The sequence below is a fragment of the Festucalex cinctus genome, chromosome 18 (genome assembly GCF_051991245.1).
Source record: "Festucalex cinctus isolate MCC-2025b chromosome 18, RoL_Fcin_1.0, whole genome shotgun sequence".
NCBI lineage: Eukaryota > Metazoa > Chordata > Actinopteri > Syngnathiformes > Syngnathidae > Festucalex > Festucalex cinctus.
The window spans coordinates 10931497-10950856 of NC_135428.1; the positions used below are offsets into that span (position 1 = coordinate 10931497).

General features: G+C 40.3%; 2 protein-coding genes across 2 annotated transcripts in view; both read right to left on the bottom strand.

Annotated features, from left to right (window-relative positions):
* Nucleotides 1-1919: 1919 nt before the first annotated feature.
* ltn1 (listerin E3 ubiquitin protein ligase 1) lies at nt 1920-16312 on the bottom strand. Its single transcript, XM_077505238.1, has 32 exons — nt 16158-16312; nt 15768-15974; nt 15267-15365; nt 14806-15036; nt 14676-14728; nt 14408-14588; nt 14166-14339; nt 13778-13968; nt 12340-12490; nt 12009-12254; nt 11635-11931; nt 11327-11545; nt 10856-10897; nt 10583-10772; nt 10174-10413; nt 9945-10098; nt 9701-9851; nt 9414-9624; nt 9185-9341; nt 8276-8389; nt 8054-8181; nt 7817-7952; nt 7046-7190; nt 6755-6968; nt 6405-6642; nt 5781-5858; nt 5531-5717; nt 5207-5372; nt 4911-5131; nt 4084-4278; nt 3729-3896; nt 1920-2595 (listed from the first exon to the last, which is right to left on the bottom strand). The coding sequence occupies exons 1-32, from the start codon at nt 16197-16199 to the stop codon at nt 2533-2535; spliced, it is 5289 nt and encodes a 1762-aa protein (XP_077361364.1). The 5' UTR covers nt 16200-16312; the 3' UTR covers nt 1920-2532.
* Nucleotides 16313-16836: 524 nt separating this feature from the next.
* The window catches only part of tmem135 (transmembrane protein 135), a 41883-nt gene continuing 39359 nt past the window's right edge, over nt 16837-19360 (bottom strand). Inside the window, exons 12-15 of the mRNA XM_077505367.1 lie at nt 19214-19290; nt 18968-19066; nt 18823-18890; nt 16837-18710 (exon numbers count right to left, since the gene is read on the bottom strand). Coding sequence (XP_077361493.1) covers nt 18560-18710; nt 18823-18890; nt 18968-19066; nt 19214-19290 — 395 coding nt within the window. The 3' untranslated portion in view covers nt 16837-18559. The remainder of the gene's footprint in view (nt 18711-18822; nt 18891-18967; nt 19067-19213; nt 19291-19360) is intronic.

Consider the following 19360-nt stretch of genomic DNA (forward strand, 5'->3'; position numbering starts at 1 on the left):
GCAAATGAAGTGAGTGGGTGGGATTTATGTCAATAGAAATGATATGGATGGATGGATGGATGGATTCTAGTTCTATTCCTATTGGTGGATAAATAGATAGTTTGTGTGTCTATAGTTGCCACAAAATGGCAGCAAACCACTGCTTCCTATTAGACAAAGCTATGGCCTGATTAAATGAAGCTCCTCCCTTCACTTCAACAGTTCTTTGGCCCTAAATTGTCTCAAAGATTATTATTATTATTATTATTATATGGCTAATTGGCCTGAGCACAAAAGGTTTATCAGCAAATAATAGAAGACGTAAAAAAAAAAAAGAAACAAAAAAAACTACAAAGGCAGAATTTTGTATAATTTGGTGTGGATTCAAATGCAGATGTAAATCGTTTTGTTTTGTTTTTTAATCAGGTATACATATGAGCTCAAACTGTTCTCAGCATTGACTGTTAAGCTGGTTGAAGACATGCTTGACTGGGCTGACCTTGTTATTTCCATGCAGATACCATGAAATGCACTCGAAAGGTAGCCAGAAAGTTAAAATTAAACGTGTAAAAAAAATAAAAAATAAAAATGGGTCACAAATTTCATTTTTAAGGATCAGTGAGCGTCTACTTTTTTCCCTCACTAAGGTTTATAATGAACCCAATCCGTCACAAACCAGCCATGCCTCAGTGTTGGGGTTATACTGCCATCTTGTGTTGACAACTGGAGTAACGACATGGCAGCCTGCACCATTGTTGGACTGTACTAGTCTGTATAGTTCATAAACATTTGCAATGCTGTTTAATCAAGCAGATAATGAGCAGGAAGATGTGAGCTTGGCTCCCCGAGTGTGTGTGTAGCGAGAGAATATAAATATTTATGGCAGGCAAACAGATCAATGGCTATTAAAAAGGTCAAGGGCAGATGATGATGGGTGCTGGGTGTTTGTATTGATAAAATTTGGGTGGTCATAATGAATTACAAATGTAGACACACACCAACGCGCGTGGGCGCACAGCGATGCTGTCGATAGCAGAGCAAAATGAGTGCAACTAATTCATCGATCGTGCTGAATGTGTCATAATTAATAGGAGCGGAGGAGCCACTGCGATGCAAGCAAAAGCTTCCATTGGCGAGTTGAATTATTCAACGCAAGGTTAGCCCCAAGATAAATGAACACAGGAGACAATAGTGACAGTGCACACATGATGATAATTAGTTCTTTTTTTTTGTCCACAATAACTGAAGGCGTAGGTATTTTTCAACTGAGAATAGAATGATAATTTAAAAAAAAAAATCTGTGTTTATGTTTAATCTTCTATTGGTACTGGTAGACCTTAATAGGGTTAGGAGGGACCATATTTCACTCCACCTCCACCTGATAGCATAATTGCCCAAGTCAGTGATTCTAAAAGTACAGTACAAGTTGTGGTATGTTCATAAGCACAAGGGGATTCTTTCAGCCAGGTCTCAGCTGAGATTCAAACCCAGAATCTCTCAAACAAGAAGCATGCATGCTAACTAATAGCCCACAGTGCTGCCCCAAAATAAACTTGCAGTGTACTAAAATCATTTTGGGGGGTTTCAACTTTAGCAATATTTTTTCATTTTCCTACTAAAAGGTGATTTTCTGGTCTTTGCTGCAATACAGAAATCTTTAGTATATGTACATTTTTTACTAGTAGTAATTAAATAAAGGGATTTAATTGAAGCTGACTTCTGAATGTGCATCTAAAACTTCAAAATAAAAAGGATTCTACCCCAATGACATATTACACTATTAACAGATGCTAATAAGCTCATGCATTAAAAACTTACCATAAGTATATTTAATAAGAACCAGATCATCACTGAATGTTAATCTTTTTTTTAAAGCTTTGACTTAGTCACAATTTAATTGTGAAAGAGTGTCATTATAAACAAATAAATGAGCCAATGAATAACCACCCAGTTGTACTTTATTGTCTTGTCCAGCATGATGTACAGCTGCAATCAGACACAATGAGATTATCACACATTATTCAAGCTGGATATTTATAATGTATAGCTCTATTTTGGAATTAAAATCATCTCTAAACGATGAAGTGTTGGACCTGCGATTTCAAATTTTGGTTACACTCCTAAATATTAGGAAAATATGTATGAGAATCTTGATTGAACACTGGATGCCTTTTTTTTTTTTTGTGTAAAATAACTCGGTTTGACAAGACACTTTTAAATCAGCAAACGCACCGGATGTTCTTGAGGGGGAAAAAAACAAAACAAAAAAACAAATATATATTTATTTTAACAATGTATTGGTGTTTATGATCCATACATATATTGTCTTGTGTGCTGCGAACTCAATTTGTACTGGTGAAGGGACAAAATCAAAATGGCCAAACAAATTGTCAATTTGGTCAAAAGAAGCCCTCAAAAGGAATTTCCACCCAGAGGTTCAGCAAAAACAAAACAAAAAAAAAAAAAACAACAAAAAAAAAAAACAAAAAAAAACAAAACAAAAAAAAACAGAATCCTAACCGAATGGAGAAGTCTTGACACACAAGCTGAACATTAGAAGAAGGACTCTCTGCACAGCGGACATGTGGACTTGTTGCTGGATGTGAACCATTTGTACTGCAGAAAAGAAAATAGAAGAGACAATGCAGAGTTACAATTAGGGATGTTTGATACCACTTTCTTTTCAGACCAATACCAAGTACTTTTGATAGATACAATTTTACAAAAAAAATGGCAGATAATTTTAAAGAAAGACATATATATATATATATATATATATATATATATATTACTAAAAATCGACTAAAAATCGCAACAATCGACTTATAAATTCGTATCGGGATTAATTATTATTATTATCGAATCGAATCGTGACCTGTGAATCGTGATACGAATCGAATCGTCAGGTACTTGGCAATTCACACCCCTAATATATATATATATATATATATATATATATATATATATATATACACGATTCGATACCGATTAATCCCGATACGAATTTATAAGTCGATTGTTGCGATTTTTTTTCATTCAAATTTAGAAAATACTAATCAGTAAGCTTGTAGAGTGTAAGATTTATATGAAAATGTATTATTTATTTATCTGAAATTTCAGTCTTATAGAGGTTGTAATCTGTTTCATGTTTGAACAGCATTAAAATAAAATATTAAGGCTTAATGTTCCGTTCATATAACATTCTTCCATGCTCAAGGTGTGAATCCTAACCCGAAGTCAGACGTTTTGTTGAATATTTTTCCATTAAAAATGGAAGTTTAAAAATCAATTCACACACACACACACACACACACACACACACAAAAAAGGCAATGATGATAAGACGTTGAATCGGTAAGACTACCGAATGAACAATTCTGAGCTCTTAAAAAAAAAAAAAAAAAAAAAAAAAAAAAAAAAAAAAAAAAAAAAAAAAACAAAACACTTTTTTTTTATTGAATCGATTCGAGAATCGTGCGATGTAGTATCGCGATATATCGCCGAATCGATTTTTTTAACACCCCTAATATATATATAATAAACCACGATTGCATTTTTTCCTTCAAAATACATGAAATTAATTAATGGCAATTTTCTACTCTTCTAATTTCTAGTTCCTGATCGTAAAATATACACATATATTTTCAAATTACCTTATACAGTGGAACAAAGGAACAGTAGTTTTCTTTGCAGTTTTCTTCATAATGCTACCGTTCAACGCTACAGGACCGATTCAGAAGATGACTTACCAAGCACGCGGAGTGGAATTTCTTCTTGCAAGTGCGACAGGCCTTCTTAGGCAGCGAGTAGTTAGAGCCATGGATAACAGAGAAGCAAACTGTACAATCCTCGATTCCCTCGAAACGCTTGTCCACGTTGTTCTTCCACAGTGCCAGGCCTTCCATTATGCTGCCGTTCTAAACACATTCAATGCACCTTTATCAGGCGACGCTACGTGCGAATAGAGTGACGCTCAACCTCAAGAGAAAAGCTTTATGCGGATACACGTATTAAAATTGGTTAAAATTCATGTGTACCTGTACCTGAGAAACCACACAAATGAAAACATGTACCACACTTAACTGGTTGTTTATGAGTTAATACCTGATGTGTGAGGTAGGTGCTGAGCTGCAGCATCCAGTTCCTCCACTGCTGCACAGAGACGCCCACTCGGCTCCCGCTCTCGACCGCGACAGAGCCCAGAGGGTGGCTCTGCGGCAGCTGAATCACCAGCTCGATGAAAATCTCGTCCACCGAGTAGGTGGCTATCACCTCTCGCGCAGCAGAGCGAGCTTTTACCTGTGGGTTGGGAGTAGACAGGAGTTGCCATGAGTATGAATCGCTATACTCTAAAAACAGTTGGGTCAAAAGTAACCCAAATTGGGTCAAAAATGGACCAAACCAAATGCTTGGGTTACAAAAAAAAAAAAAAAAAAAAAAAAAGGTTGTTTGGTGGGTTATTCTTGAATGGGTCGATACCCCCCAAAAATGGTTTGCTTTGGGGTTATTAATTTAACCCAACTTTTTAGTTTAAATAAAGAAATCAAAAAGTTGGATAGATCCCTTTTTGATGCAATTTGGGTTATTTTTTTATGCAAACTTTTGCTTTTCATGCACAATACAAAAAGTTGTTTCAGTCCCCCAAAAAAATTTAGTTTTCTTTTTTTTTTTTTTTTTTTTAATTAAAAGTTATTCATTGGACTAGCTCTTTGGGTTAAATAAATAACCAAAACATTGTGTCAGTCCTTTTTTTTTTTTTTTTTTTTTTTTTTTTTAAACTTAATTTGGATTATTTTTGACCCAACTGTTTTTTAGACTGTATCCTCCTTAAAGCAATACCGCCTATGACTGACACACATTGGACTCACACAGATTAAGTGCACCAGCACATTATATGAGAAAAAAATAGAAAGCAAAGAGCCTGATCTCACCGTCATGTTTTCAAACATTTGCGTACTGCTGTGGACCGACGAGATCTCCTGCGCCGAGAGTACTGGACTGACGTATTTGGTGGTGAACTTCTCCACGGTGCCACTCACACGCTTTTCCTGACTATTCCACCACAGTCGCACCATGGCGGGCAGGTCCTGCACCGTGCCATAGTAAACGCTACACGCCAGGTGGGGTAGCTCCTGCTCGATGTTATCCTTTTCTGTGGGAGTAGGAAAGATGAGTTAGTTGTGCTTTTCGTCACCACTTGACTGATTTTATTGCATTGTGTTCTTACTGTCAACTGCCAGAATTAACTTCTCTGTGAAGTAAGTTTTGGAGTCTCTGGTTTCTGCTGTTTGGCCCGGGAAGTTAGGATTCTCAGGCATCAGTTTGAAGAGATGAAGGAGGAGCTTGTTTAGGGAGCAGGTTTTCTTAAGATATTGGGCGTAATGAGCACGCAGCTGAAAATTAAACAGAATAATCAATCAACAGCCAACCCCCCTAAAGACTCGTTCCCCCGCTATATCACGGGTAATCGTTCCCGTCCCGCACTATAGCTCAGTTATATATTTTTTTTATGGGTTATTAAAGCAAGTCTGAATTTACATTTCCAACTCACATGGGAGGGCGATGACCTGAAAAAGGTGAGAAGTAGCTTCCAGGCCAGCAGGTAGCCCAGGATGCACGAGTACTCCACGCTGTGAGGCGAAACCACCGCAAATTCTCCGACTTGAAGTCCGTCCAGGATGCTATCACACAACTCCTCACAGGTTGACAGTACCGCCATCAAAGCGTCCGGAGGAGACCTGAACAAAACATGGCAACCTGAGTGATTCTTTACTTTAGATGACACAACACTTTGGACATACAGGCTTGGCTCGTCGTCCTCATCTTCAGACTTGCTGCCGTCTCCTTCGCCATCACATTCAGGCAGCTGAGGCATGACCCTAGAATAACAAGATGGGATGTCCTTTTACCTCCTTTTTAGAATTAATTTGCCGGCATATGCCATCTTTAGGCTTGGATTATTGTTTGACAGAAGCTGGGAATGACACAACGTAACAAAATAATTCAAGAAGCTGAGTGATATGAAGTGTATGTACTGAACTCCATGTTAAGTTGTTTTTTTTTTGTTTGTTTTGTTTTTTTGGCGGCTCCATGTAACGGAAGTGCTTGGTTGGATGGAAGTAAAGAACGTGTTCTCAAAACGACTGTGGTTATTGGATTAACACTCCATATCGATTTGGGTTGAGCAACACAAAATATTGGTAAACGGCACAGTTCGGACATTTTCACTTCGGGGTGTGCTCATTTTGTTTCCAGTAATTTCGACATTAATGACTGTGTTTTAAGTCCTTTTGAGGGGACACATTAACAATGTTAGTATAAAATATTCACTTTTTTTTAGATTATATATAATATAATAATTTGGAAGGCTTGCAAAAATATTAAGTACATACAATGATTGCCTGGCTAGAGATTGATGTTCTTACTTCGCTAGCAAGTGGTAGACTGTGACTTGAAGCGGTCGAGCCTTGAAGACTAGCAGAGGACAGAAGGTGTTAAGAAGCGTCTGAAGCGGCTGTGGCAGGTTGGTCTTCTGGCCTGCTACAAATTTTGCCGGCAGGGAGTTCTGGTTCAGCTGCTGCACGGGCGCATAGGTCAGAGCCAGGCCGAACGACTGCAGCACCGCCAGAGGAAAGACGGGGTCATCGGGTTCTTTGAAGGCGTCTGCACTCAGACAAGATAACGGATGAAGCAAGTAAAACTGCTTTTAATGAATCTGCTGCACTACATTGTAAATAGCAAGTACCTTACTGTAAAAGGTTAAAGTTAAGACTACCTGTGATCTTGACAGGCATGAGTAGCAGCAGGTTGTAGATTCCATCCACAAAAAAGTCTTGCCATTCCGCCATCAGTTCTGACGGCAGCCTCTCCTGGACATCAGGCGGGGGCGATGCAAAGAACTGGCTCAGTTTCACAATCAGAGTCGCGCTCTCGCATGCAAACAGCTGCACCCACGGATTCCACAGGCTGCTCACGTTGTCGCTGGCCACCTGAGAATAGAAACAAGCCAGCGGATGGGATGCCAACATATAAAGTAGGAGACAAAAGAGCGACGATGCGAGCTCACCTCCAACCAGGCTAACATAGCACAGAGTAAGAAATCCCACTGGCTATTCCCGAGTACTGATGGACAGCGTGTCACCAGCCAGGACAGGAAGCGCATCAGTTCCACTGTCAGGTTCAGCTGTTGTGTCGTAGCTTTAGAAAGGTCACTGATGAGATACAAAGAAAGCATTGTAAGAAACAATTACCACACATTTCTCTTGATACATCTCAGATCCAATACAAGTCTGAACTATGTTGATTTTTTTTTTTCCCCACAATACAATTATTTCAGTAGTTTAAGTTTTGGTTACTGATTGTTTTGTATTCAAGTGGCCAAGGAGCAGAGTATGGGCCTGTTTTTTCCCCCTCTCCATTCATTTTTGCTTTTTCATCTGAGAACCAGGACCTCGTTTTGGGTGACCTGTCAGGCTTCCCATTCTGTCTCCGTCTGTTGGCCATTATATTTATGTCCCTTGAACAGGTTGTAACTATATTCAATTTCGGTGCACCTTGTGGTACAACTGACAAAGCTATTTTTCTCCTAACATTAAAAAAGTAAAATACATTATATAGACTTATTACACACTGAGTAAAATATTTCCTTTTTTTATTACTTTGATGATTATAACAAAAATTATAACAAAAAAGAAAAATCTTTATTTACCATCTCAAAAATATTTCTCCACAAGTGGGGTCCCCCCCCCCCCCCCCCCCCCCCTTTCTCAATCTGGCGTACAAGATCACATTAGTTTGTGTTACAAATGTTGTGACTAATGACCGTAAATGGCCTTACCTGCCAAAAAGGAACCAATCCTCCTTGTGGGTCCTCCACGCCATCATGGTAGACAAGATCGCCGGCACCACCTCGTCCTCCACTTGCGTGTCAGCTTGCAGACAACACAGCAGCACCGCCACGCTCCCGTACACATCTGGGACAAAATAAAAAATAAAAAAAAAGAAATGTGTTGACTGTCTTGCTTGACTGAAATGAGAGGACACACGTTGTAATTTATTTTTTATTTTTTTTAACTGTCATCTTCTTCCCAGTTGATGATTCCCGCCGTTGCCAGGGCGACCAGAGTCTGTCGCTCTTCCTGCGTCATGGTGGGGCAGAGCACCTGGAGCGTGTTCAGTTTGCTTGGCGATACTGGCCACAAACTGAGACATGAAAACAAAAGCAACAGAAATCTTCTCAATTAAAGCCATCCGGAATTAAAAAGATATTCATTAATACAGGTTAATTGTCACTGACCTATCCACAGAGCCGTAAAGCTTCCTCAAGCTTGCGCTGTGAGTGGCTGTCAAGTTGTGGGTGCTGATGTAGTTTTCCAGCGTCAGACACCACAGACCACCAAGCTCGGCTGATCTACAGGGTAAATTCACATAGTATATAATTTTATGCTGCTGTATAAGAGCTTATTTACATTATCTGCCAAGTTATAAAGTACACCAAGACCGTTTGCTCTTTGACTCCCCCTCCAGTGAAGTAGGATGAATAATACCATTGCTAATCTACAGACGCTTGTTTACTTTGTCCGCTACGCACTAAAGCATCAGCAAGGAGTAGATGTTTCACTCCTTGCTTCTCACTTATTAAATATAACTACCACCTTATCTAAATGCAAATCACAAGGCAGGAGTTCCTTTTAAACCCCTCATAGATTCAAATAATCTCAAAACCCATCATTAGAAACTTATTTTTTCAGAGTAACTGTTACGGTTTGTTTGTTTGCTATTTAGTTACTGTTTTTCTTCTCTCTTTTGAAATTTTCCTCAGGGATATGAAAGTCGTGCACATTGAAAAGCATGAAGCCCTGGGTCCACCATAACAGAATATATCAGGGTGGAATGCATTTCGAGGCTGGGAGTTGCCTGAAAAAGAACCCCTTACCTAACTCTGGCTAGGAAAGCACTATGTACATGAAACTTACCCTGCCACTTTGTGCGAATCAATGTAGAAAATCTATAATCATTGTAAAAGTTTGAATCTCAATGGGAAAAAAAATCTGCCACTTTTACAATGATGGTCAACCAATTGAGGTGATACAAGGTCAACAATGATTATATTATACGAGTAAGTGTTTGAGGATGACATTATTTATTTGACTTATGGTAGCATGGAAAGTATTAAGCTGGTTACAAACAACAAAGTGACCCTGACCTTGAGTAGAGCACCTCCAGCAAATCTGTGGTTATAACCAAGTCATGCAGTCCCCCTGGCAGCCCCCACTCAGTGAGCAGGCTGCAAAAGGTGGACACAATAGTGGGGGCATACTCCACCTCCTTACACCACTGCAGTGCATACAGCAGCTCTGCAACTGACACATTACAAAAACACATTAAACGACATGTATATAAACAGGATAAAACTGAAGCAGATGTATGTGTACCTGCATGGATCAGGTTTGGCAGCTGTGGCTGGCAATTACCACTCTTTTGGTTACAAATTGAAAGTGAGGCAGCATGAGACACCTTTCCCAGCAGGGCACATACACCTAAATGGGCTGGTAAGACATTTGGCATTTTCAGTTTCCACATGTCCTCGCAGGAGGTTTTGCAAGCTTCCCTGTAACGGCCGGCCAGCAAAGGTGTCTTGACCCACTGCAGAGGAGATAGGTGCTTTATGTAAAAACCTATTCCACAGCCCAAATGTGGTTTATAACATTGGTTGCCTTACATGTGAAGGCAAGGCCTGTCGGAGTTGTGTCCATCCAGTAACGCTGGGCATCAAGTGGGTAAAGAATTGGGAAAGGATGGCAGAGTCTTGATCGCAGACAGAGTTGATGGTCTCCACTATGCTTTGGACCGCAAGAACTAAATACTGCAAACTAAATAAGACACACACATCTATCTTTACATCTGGAAATATTTTAGTCATATTAAATAGTTTAATCATTGAGTTTGAAAGTGAAGGTTTGTACCTTTTCATGTCCAAAGACGCAGTGAGTAATCTGCTCTGCACCCAGAGAGCAGCACTGTGCAGGAAACCACCTTGCGCCACCTCATACTGAGAGTGTTGCACCAGCGACTGGACCCCGGCGACGCAGACCTTCCCCAATTTATCCAGGAGGGAGTCTATCAGAGAAAGAACTGATATTAATTATCTAGCAAAGACCCACTGTCAAAGTGTGACGTGTCACCAAGTCCCACCTGACAGGTAAGTGTGTGTTTGATCTTGGGCGATGAGCTGGAAGACGGTGAGCAGGAGTTCCTTGGCCGAAGGAAGCAGCAGGCAGTTTTGCACGGACGAGAAGAAGGTGGAGGCCACGTCGCAGATGAAGGAGATGAGCGGCTCCATGTTGCCTGCGTCTGAGAGACTCTTGGTCTCAGACAGCGTCGCATGCAGTTTCTCTAAGATCTTTTCCATGTATACTTCTCCAATCAGAGGTTCTAGAGTGCACAAAAAAAAAATCAAATGGTCAGTATTGATTGTTCAGGAATATGTACTTGTGAGTATTTATTTTTCTGACCACTTTTTACTTTTACTCTACATTTGTGTGTGAATAAGTACTTTTGCCTCGTCTGACAAATATTAGAAGGAACACAATGACTTAACTACCATTGTTGTGGTGCTGTGAGAGAACCAAGCTGATGAGGGTCCAACTGTGGCGGCTTCTAAAAGAGGCAGAGCTGGAGCAGCCAGGTACGACCTTGCAGAGCTCCTGAGTTAACATGAGGAGATGCTCGCCAAGAACTGAACCTTTGAGCCACTCTCTACAACTCGCAAGTGTTTCTTGGTCAGCACACGCCTGGTTAGGAGGACAGCAGATATACTCACAGGATGTGGCAGTCAAATGTCATAACATCGATTTGTGAGCAAATTGACACATACCCTCTGGATGATTTGCAAAGTGATTCCACAGTGTAGTTCCATCTGCAAAAAACAACACATTGGACATCATGTTACAAAAAGAGGGGCCATCATAGACATGAAAAAAGATGAAGCCATCACCTGAGATTAAGAAATCAAATAAACACATATTTCTTTAAATTCATATTCTGGCACTAAATAAATATTTGTGCAAATAAAAACATTGCACGCTGCCCAAAGCAATAACTGGCATCACTGTCAATGTATCAAGTATCTCTCTCAGTATTCTAGCAGAAAGAAAAATGAATGATGAAGTAATTTCCAGGATAGTCCAAACAACAATGACAAATTGATAGCTAAACGTGAAATTGAGGTACTTCATAATATCACACTTAACACAATATGAAGTTCTCAAATTATATAAAGTTATGAACAAGAACTATTAAAACATACAATTAAAATGGTACAAATAAATGGCTGGATGGACGTTACCATGGTGATGTGGTCCAGGATGCGGGTGGTCTCCTGGCGGCTGCAGCAAGACAATGCGCTGAAGACCATCTCCACGAGGTGCTCTGTGTCCGTCCGTTCCTTGTCGGCCAACCACGGCACCACTCGCTCCAGCAGGAAGTGCACGGCCGGATTGTTTGCTCGCCCTTTCACTCTCTGCTCGCTGCCTTCTTTAACGCCGTCATCCAACTCAACCAACGTCTGAGACAAATTAAGTTTAATGGATGAATTGGCTCCAGTTACATCTAATTACAATACAAAAAAAAAACACATGACAATGAAATACTTACAGAGAAGATATTAAGTGTATGAAAAGACTGCAGCAGACGGGAAAGGAAGACAAGATGTCTCTCAGAGTTTCTCTCATTCACATGCACCAGGCACAGTTGCACCAGCTGGCACACCACTTCCTCAAAATGGCGCGTCTGCGGGGAGCTGCACACATTAGCCGATGGGAGCTCCGTCTTCACCGCCTCGCCTCCCTCTGTGCCAGGCTTGTCGTCATCTCCAGATTCCGAAAAACTGATCTTGACAGACTTTTTCTTCAGAGTATGCCTTCTGTTGATTCTCTCTGGGTAACGCATCACCTGGAGGGATGAAAGACAGCGAGAGCTCAGCCGCATTGATCTGCCCAAGTCCCGAGGCAGGAATTGAGCAAACTGACTTGCAGCAAGGCTGCGATCCCCTCCAAAGCTTGTGGATCTGCTTCACCACTGTCTGCGTGCTGTGTAAAAACAAGACCGAGCTCCTCCCAGAAGTCTGTCACAAGACCTTGAAAAACATTCTTGTGTCCTTTAGAGTCGCCGCCTGCCCTCTTCTCCCAGGAAACGAGCATTTCCGTGACCAACAGGAACAGGGGTCCATTCTGAAGGGTGGGGCTCTCAAGAGCCTTTTCAAGGAGAGGCAGAAGCTAAGATAGGAAGACAAAAGGTGGACAATTAAGAACTTTTTTTGTACATGGCAGTAATCAACAAATACAACAGTTCAATTTCAACCTGCTGTGAAATAAGCATGGTCCGGATTTTGCATCCATCCTCCTCCTCGTCTGCTGAATGGCGTAGTATGCAGAACCTTAAGCACTCTACGGTAGCAGTCACCATAATGGCACTTTCTGAGGGGCTGTTGGCTGCACGCTCACTGGAAATGCTCAACATCACACACAATAAAAAGTTTAAAAGGGTTGTTTTTTTCCCCCGTGAATGACATTTTCAATTTGGCAATCAGGGATTTTCCGGCATCAAATATTTGAAGTAAAGCCACCTGCACCTAATTTCAGGCTGACTAACTGTTTTTTGGTTCTGCTTAGTTCAATTATTTGACCAACATGGAATAAAGTTAGGTGTCATTTTTAACTCAGTTGCTCCCAAAAATGTAAATATACGTTCTATTTTAAATATTAACAGCGTCCTAAAGACATATTTATATGTTTTTGTAGTTTTTTATGCTAGAGCATACAGAAGGCTTTGATGCAGCCTCTGAACTGAAGAGAACTGTTGAAGCAATGGTAGTTATTACAAAAACGGACAGCAGGTGTGAGCAGAGTATAAGAGATCAACCAGGGCAATGTTGCAACAAGCTGTTTCCCCCACGGTATTAAACAGATTTGTGTATCATGATGAAACTTAGCTATATTCTAATGCTAATTGTTTCAAAAAGGAAACAGATAGAAATATACTTTTTTTCATGATGAAAGAAGAGACTATTTTTTTCTTTTGGTAGGTTCCATATTTTTATAACAATAGCACACAATATTCTGTGAGCCTTGCAAAAATCAGTGAAAATCCAGTAAAACAGTCGGGAGCGAAGGGGATTGCTTCAGTGAAAATGGCTGGGAGTCAATGAGTTAAATAACTGCAGCACTACTGCTATTACTATTCTCATGAGTCAGCAAAAAAACTAAACAAAACAAAAACAAGAAAAATACATAAAAGATGGTATACATGAAACCATTGAAAGCATAAAAGCGAGCAAAAAATATATATATGATTGTCAGGCATGCTTGCCAATGATCTGAATGGTACTACCCCTGCTTCAATTTGAGCCAGGAAACAAAAAAAGAAAAAGATATTGTTAATGGAATACCAGCTTAGAGATGAAAGTGCAAATAATTGGGCCACAGACACGGCTTATAAAGATAAGGACTGTGCAAGACGAGAAACATTATCAGAGACCCTGACAGCAGAATTAAGACCACAAGCTGCAATATATGATCTTGTCCAGACAATGTCACCTTTATTAGCCTCTCTTTATACATACATAATAAATGAGAGCCTGATTGTTCTCCCTGTTCCAGAAATAAGGACTGTGCTTGTTTTGGTTGTGTAATTGCATTTGCTGTAATATACTGTTGTTAGGTATCCCTTGACAACATAATTGAACTAGCTGTGTGCTTGATTTTGCTGTCATGTGGAATGAAAAATTTGGAAGACTTACCCAAGTATGAGTGAGGTGAAAAAAGTAGTGTGGAAATCCAAGGCTGGGTCGGTGACCTGTTGAGGCAGTTTGCTAAGGAATGGCATCAAATTAGGATGAAGGCCTTTGGCCATGCCTTTGCCCCCTTCTTTTAACAGGGACCAAAGTTTTGGCAGGAAGCCCTTCTTTGGGTTCACGTGCATCCAACAGTCCTGCAAAAAGAAATATGATAAGGTGGTATCACCCTTAAAACGCACAAGCAGGCCGATTAATACGAGACTAGATTAAGGCTGCATGCTTCAAGTGAAATCATTCAGATTTTTTTGCTCTCAATTAGGACAAATTACGTGTGTGCGTGTTACAGATGGGGAAAATTTATGCGATCAGAGCCTAGTCATGAGGTGCTTACAGGTATGGAGGACACTACATGGAGAACAGCCTCCCACACGGCAGGTAGCACCAGTGGATCTGTGTCGTCGATGCTGAGGAGAACGGCTGGGCAGAGACGCGCCGCCTCACTTTGCGCAAGGCTCGGCGTTAACTCACACACAGAGCACAGCATCTCGAAGAAAGCCCCTCTAACCTGCGAAGACATTTTACTCAATACTAAGTCCTGAAAGACATTCTGATACATGTTTTTTGTACACTTACCTGTGGTGCCTTGTGTCTGCTGTACTTCCAGAACTTTGCAGGGCTTACAAGATGAGCTAATCTGTGCTCCAAGGCGGCTATGTCATTCTGGGGCAGCAGCGAGAGCAGTCTCTTCACCCCCAGAAGAGAGCTGGTCACCATGCGCAAATATTTGGCTTCTCGCTCATCCTCGGGCACAGTTCTTCCCAAGAAAAATAAAGTGATTTTTTTAATTTTTATTTAAGATGATGAAACAGCAGCTCCATCAAAATGATTAAGGTCGACTTACTGAGGATCACTGAGCGTGTCTGCTGTATCCTTTAATAAAACATCTTGAAGTACCTGCAGTAATGACAAAGTGTTTTACAAATATGAAGCAGATCTAACCTCTCTTCATTAAAGCCACCATTACTACTCACATTTAGAATCTCATCTTTGCAAAAGCTGAGGGCTTCCGGCTGCTTGGCGGCCGAGAAGGCGGCCTGGAAGGCTCGGCATGCAGCGGAGGCTGCCGGTGTGTAGGTGTCGCATTGGGACAGGATCCAGTGGCCCATCAAGCTCTTCAGGAAGGGAGCCAAGCTGCGGCGCACTTTCAGCACCAGCTGCTCAAGGGCCAGCTGGGTGGCCTCTCTGATGCGCCGATCGTGGTCCTAAAAGACCGAATGAAAGGAATAGTAACCACCCATATGCAACAAACGTTTTATTAGGTGTACCTGAATCACCAATTCTCATGTTTGACTGGCATTCAGAGATGAAAAATTATGTTTAAATAAAAGAGTTGTATCTCACAGAGGTATTAATGGTATTTACAGCCTGGGGAAAGAAGTACGACTTCTTTTTAACATGAGTCTCAAATTAAAATGCAGAATGAGCTACTCACAACTGATATCTTGCAGTAAATTCTAGGCCAATATGGAAGCACCCCTTTAACATCTTCAGCCTCACGCTCCTGACACATAGATCCAAAGTCCTGCACAGCCTGAAAAAAGCAAACGTACCTCAGTAGATGCATTTTGACCACCATCTAGCCATACCATGCATGTTTTGGGGCTGTGAGAGGAAGTCTAAGTGACTGGGAAAAAATACACAACCACCGGGACAGTTTGCAAACTGCACATAAAAAGGCCAGACAGAGACAAGATACCATGAGGAACACATGCACACTTCTACACCTCCGTGCTGCCATTTTGACCATCATGTGAGCTATATGTGTCTATCTCAGCTGATTCTGGGTGACAGACCAGATTAAATATATTTTTAAAGACATTTACATAGCAGACTGCATCGTGTGACTGTGAACATATTGTTTACATTTCTGTGGTGTACATATATTGACAATTTTTCATGTTCTCCGTTGTGCACTTTCAACCCGTGAACTTACTTTCAGCCTGGTGACGACATCCCTTTTAGAAAGTTTCCTGAGTACCAGTCTGAAGTCTGCGTCTACAAGGTTGTCAAGCTCCTCTGCACCATGGAAAGCAGGCACGTAGCTCAACTCCGACGAAACCGTTGTATCGAAACCAACGAAACCCGGGATAGCGCCACCTTCCCGGGTCAACACTTCGGCAGCCCGGCCGCTACTGGATGGCTGTAGAAAGAACAGGTGAAGTCGTGGTTTAAGTGAAAAACATAAAACCATAGCAATTTGACAGAATCACACGCAAACGGACATTTCTTCAACCGGAATGGACTACAACGTCTTCTAAATAGCATTACCTGCTAACATAAAGTTAGCCTAAAATAAACAATGTGGTATGTAACTGGTACTTACCCGGACGTTTCCTTTAGTTCGCTGTTTATTTTTGCCCCCCATTTATACTAAAAATGAGGTTACCTTTATTATCGCAACGAAAAGTTCAAGTGTACCTTGATACACAACATACTACATGTGAGGATACGGAAATCCAAGATGGCTTTAAATTGTTTTCAAAATAAAGTTCTGGAGTAGTAGACTACTGCATTCAAGCCGTTTCTGAAAAGTTAAAGATTATTCTCAGTAAGACATACATGATAAATTGCAAATATCACCATCTTTTGCTCCAGTGGAACCCAAATACTTTGGTTTTGGCGTATACAGGGTACCTTGAGCTTTTATACTGACATTTTCATTGACAGGGCATGAGTCACTTCCGCTTACTGCATTGCACTTGTCATCGGTGTCATCATTACATTGTACACAAGGGGTCACTAACCTTTTTGAAACTGAGAGCTACTTGGGTGCTAATTAATGCCAATGACTCATTGTGAAGAGACTAATCAAGCAAAGGATTTCTCAGTATGGCACCATGTAGAAGCGTAATTTAAAAAGTTGAAATTCAAGACACTCCAATGTGTCTAGATCAGGTCAGAAATGTCTTTATGTGTCTGAAAATGATGTAAAGTGCTACTGTATAATATTATATATTTTCCATCACTCACAAACCAACACAAAATGAAGACACACTTCAGTATGAATTAAAAAATATTTTAATATTAATACTTCATCTTTGCAGAAATCAAAAACATTTGCAGACAATTGCATTAGTGTATTAAGTAACGTATTTTGTTAGCATTTTTGCCATCTTTTCAACAATGAATTATCTAACAGAGGTCACGTGTGTTAAAGCTGTCTTGGAGTGCTGGATGCAAATAAAAATGTTCGGAAACTAATTTTAGAGCGCAATCATACATGACCAACTATGGTCCACTGACAAAAAAGCTTCAAGATAACACTCAGCTGTGTAAAGTATGTGAGGAAAGCCACATAAAATGTTATACGGTTTTTGCCACACACTATTAATGGAAGGGGTGAAGGTGGAGCTATCGGAGATGTGAATGTGGTAACAGTAAAATCTTTATTGCAATGGCAACCCAGCAAATGTAAAATTACATAGTTTCTTTCTTTGTACAGATGGTAAACATTAGATAAACATTTAAATGTGCTGTGAGCTCAAACAATTGCACTGTTTGGATTGGTCTAAATCTGTCATTAGTCTTGATGGTAATATAAAAAATAAACAAAAATAACATATTGCATAATATTTTGGTCAATCAGAATTTGACATTACCATAATAATATAAGTAAATTGTTACTTTGTGGGTCATACTACTTTTTTTTTAAAAATGATGCAATGATATATATATATATATATATATATATATATATATATATATATTAGGGGTGTGAATTGCCTCGTACCTGACGATTCGATCCGTATCACGATTCATAGGTCACGATTCGATTCGATACCGATTAATCCCGATTTGAATTTACAAGTCGATTGTTGCGATTTTTTTTACTCAAATTTAGAAAATACCATTCAGTAAACTTGTACATGTACACTGTAAGATTTGTATGAAAATGTATTATTTATTGATCTGAAACTTCAGTCTTATAACTGTGAGCCACTGTATTTAACAAACAGGTTGGAACATTTTTCATGCTTGAACAGCGTTGAAATAAAATATTAAGGCTTAATGTTCCATTTTGTTGAATATTTTTCCACCAAAAATGGATGTTAAAAAATCGATTCGGCTGCCTATTGAATCGATTCGAGAATTGCGTGCTGTAGTATCGCGATATATTGCCGAATCGATTTTTTTAACACCCCTAATATATATATAGTTTTTTCTAATTTATTTATTTTAATACAGCTATGTATTCTGTTTGTAACAGGGCCTCAGGGTTTTATTTGTTTTTAAAATTCAAGGCTGGACGGATCAAATAATATCCCAGGCCATGTTCCCCACTCTTGAATGAATGGGTTGACACCAAACACACACCTGTGTTTAAAATTACACAATCAACCACACTGTCCACATGATGGATTATCTGGTTTGTCCAAATCTCATTAATGTAACAAAACAAAACATGAATAATTTCACCATTAAAACAATTCCAAAAACGAACATTGCTAAGTCAGGAAAAACACTGAGGGAACCTGAGAAAGAAAGATGTGAGGCTTGGAATGGTATAACCTTGACAGCCATTTTATCAGGGAAAAAAAAAAAAAGGTCACTGCAGATATTTTTAGCTGATAGAATAGCAGGTCGTCATATGTAGCAAATTAATCTGGTCACCTTCCTGCCAGTTTGTGCCACCCCCAAGAATCAGAGCAGGCTAGTCAAGAACCCCCCCAAATGTTTGCAAAAGATCACCATTTCAGATACCTCCTCCCACAGCCTCGATCCACGTCATCCAAGCTGAACGTCGCCCCCCGGTGGAAGCATTGTTTGGCTGGGCACCGAAATGTAGCGTGGGTCCAGTTGGGGCACAAAACCCTGAAAGTCCCTGGACGCTTGAGTGCCGAAAACATCCAGCAGCTGTCGGTTCATCAGACCAAACCTATAAGGCAAATTATCATCATTCTTGGTGGGCCAAAATAAAGAGCATACATTATCAATTTTCCCTCTGTATTTGACACTGAAGAAGAGAAAAAAAAAATAATCCATCCTACCTGCCCTTAGTGAGACGCAGAAGAAACTTCCAGTAGGCAGGCCGAAGATTCTGCATCTCCATGACAGCCTAATAACAACAATAATTGATCACCACATATCCTGCTTATGTGATCCACTTCGGTGTGTTGTTTGTGTGTCACTCACAGCTTGAAAACAGATGGCAGTGGAGACGGCGTAGAGATACGTGTCTGCTTGTGGGAAGTACGGGAAATGGCCGGCCTCGATGCCCTTGAAGTACAAGGTCTGGGGGAGAGGAGAGGTTATCGTGAGTACCGTTAATGAAGAACTCCACACAATAGATAAAATTGAAACACACAAATGAACATCGTTTGATGATGTGTACGCAGACAACATGGACGTCATCTTCGAAATTCAAATATGTCTCGTTACCTCCACCAGTTTCGAGAAAAGATACATGGATATCGACGTGCTCTTGTAGAAGAACATGGAAATTCCCGCCAGGAAGCCTGCCAAGAAGAAACATCAGCAATGTTACATAGTGAGAATGGATTATCCAGATGCGATAAGTGTTGGCTT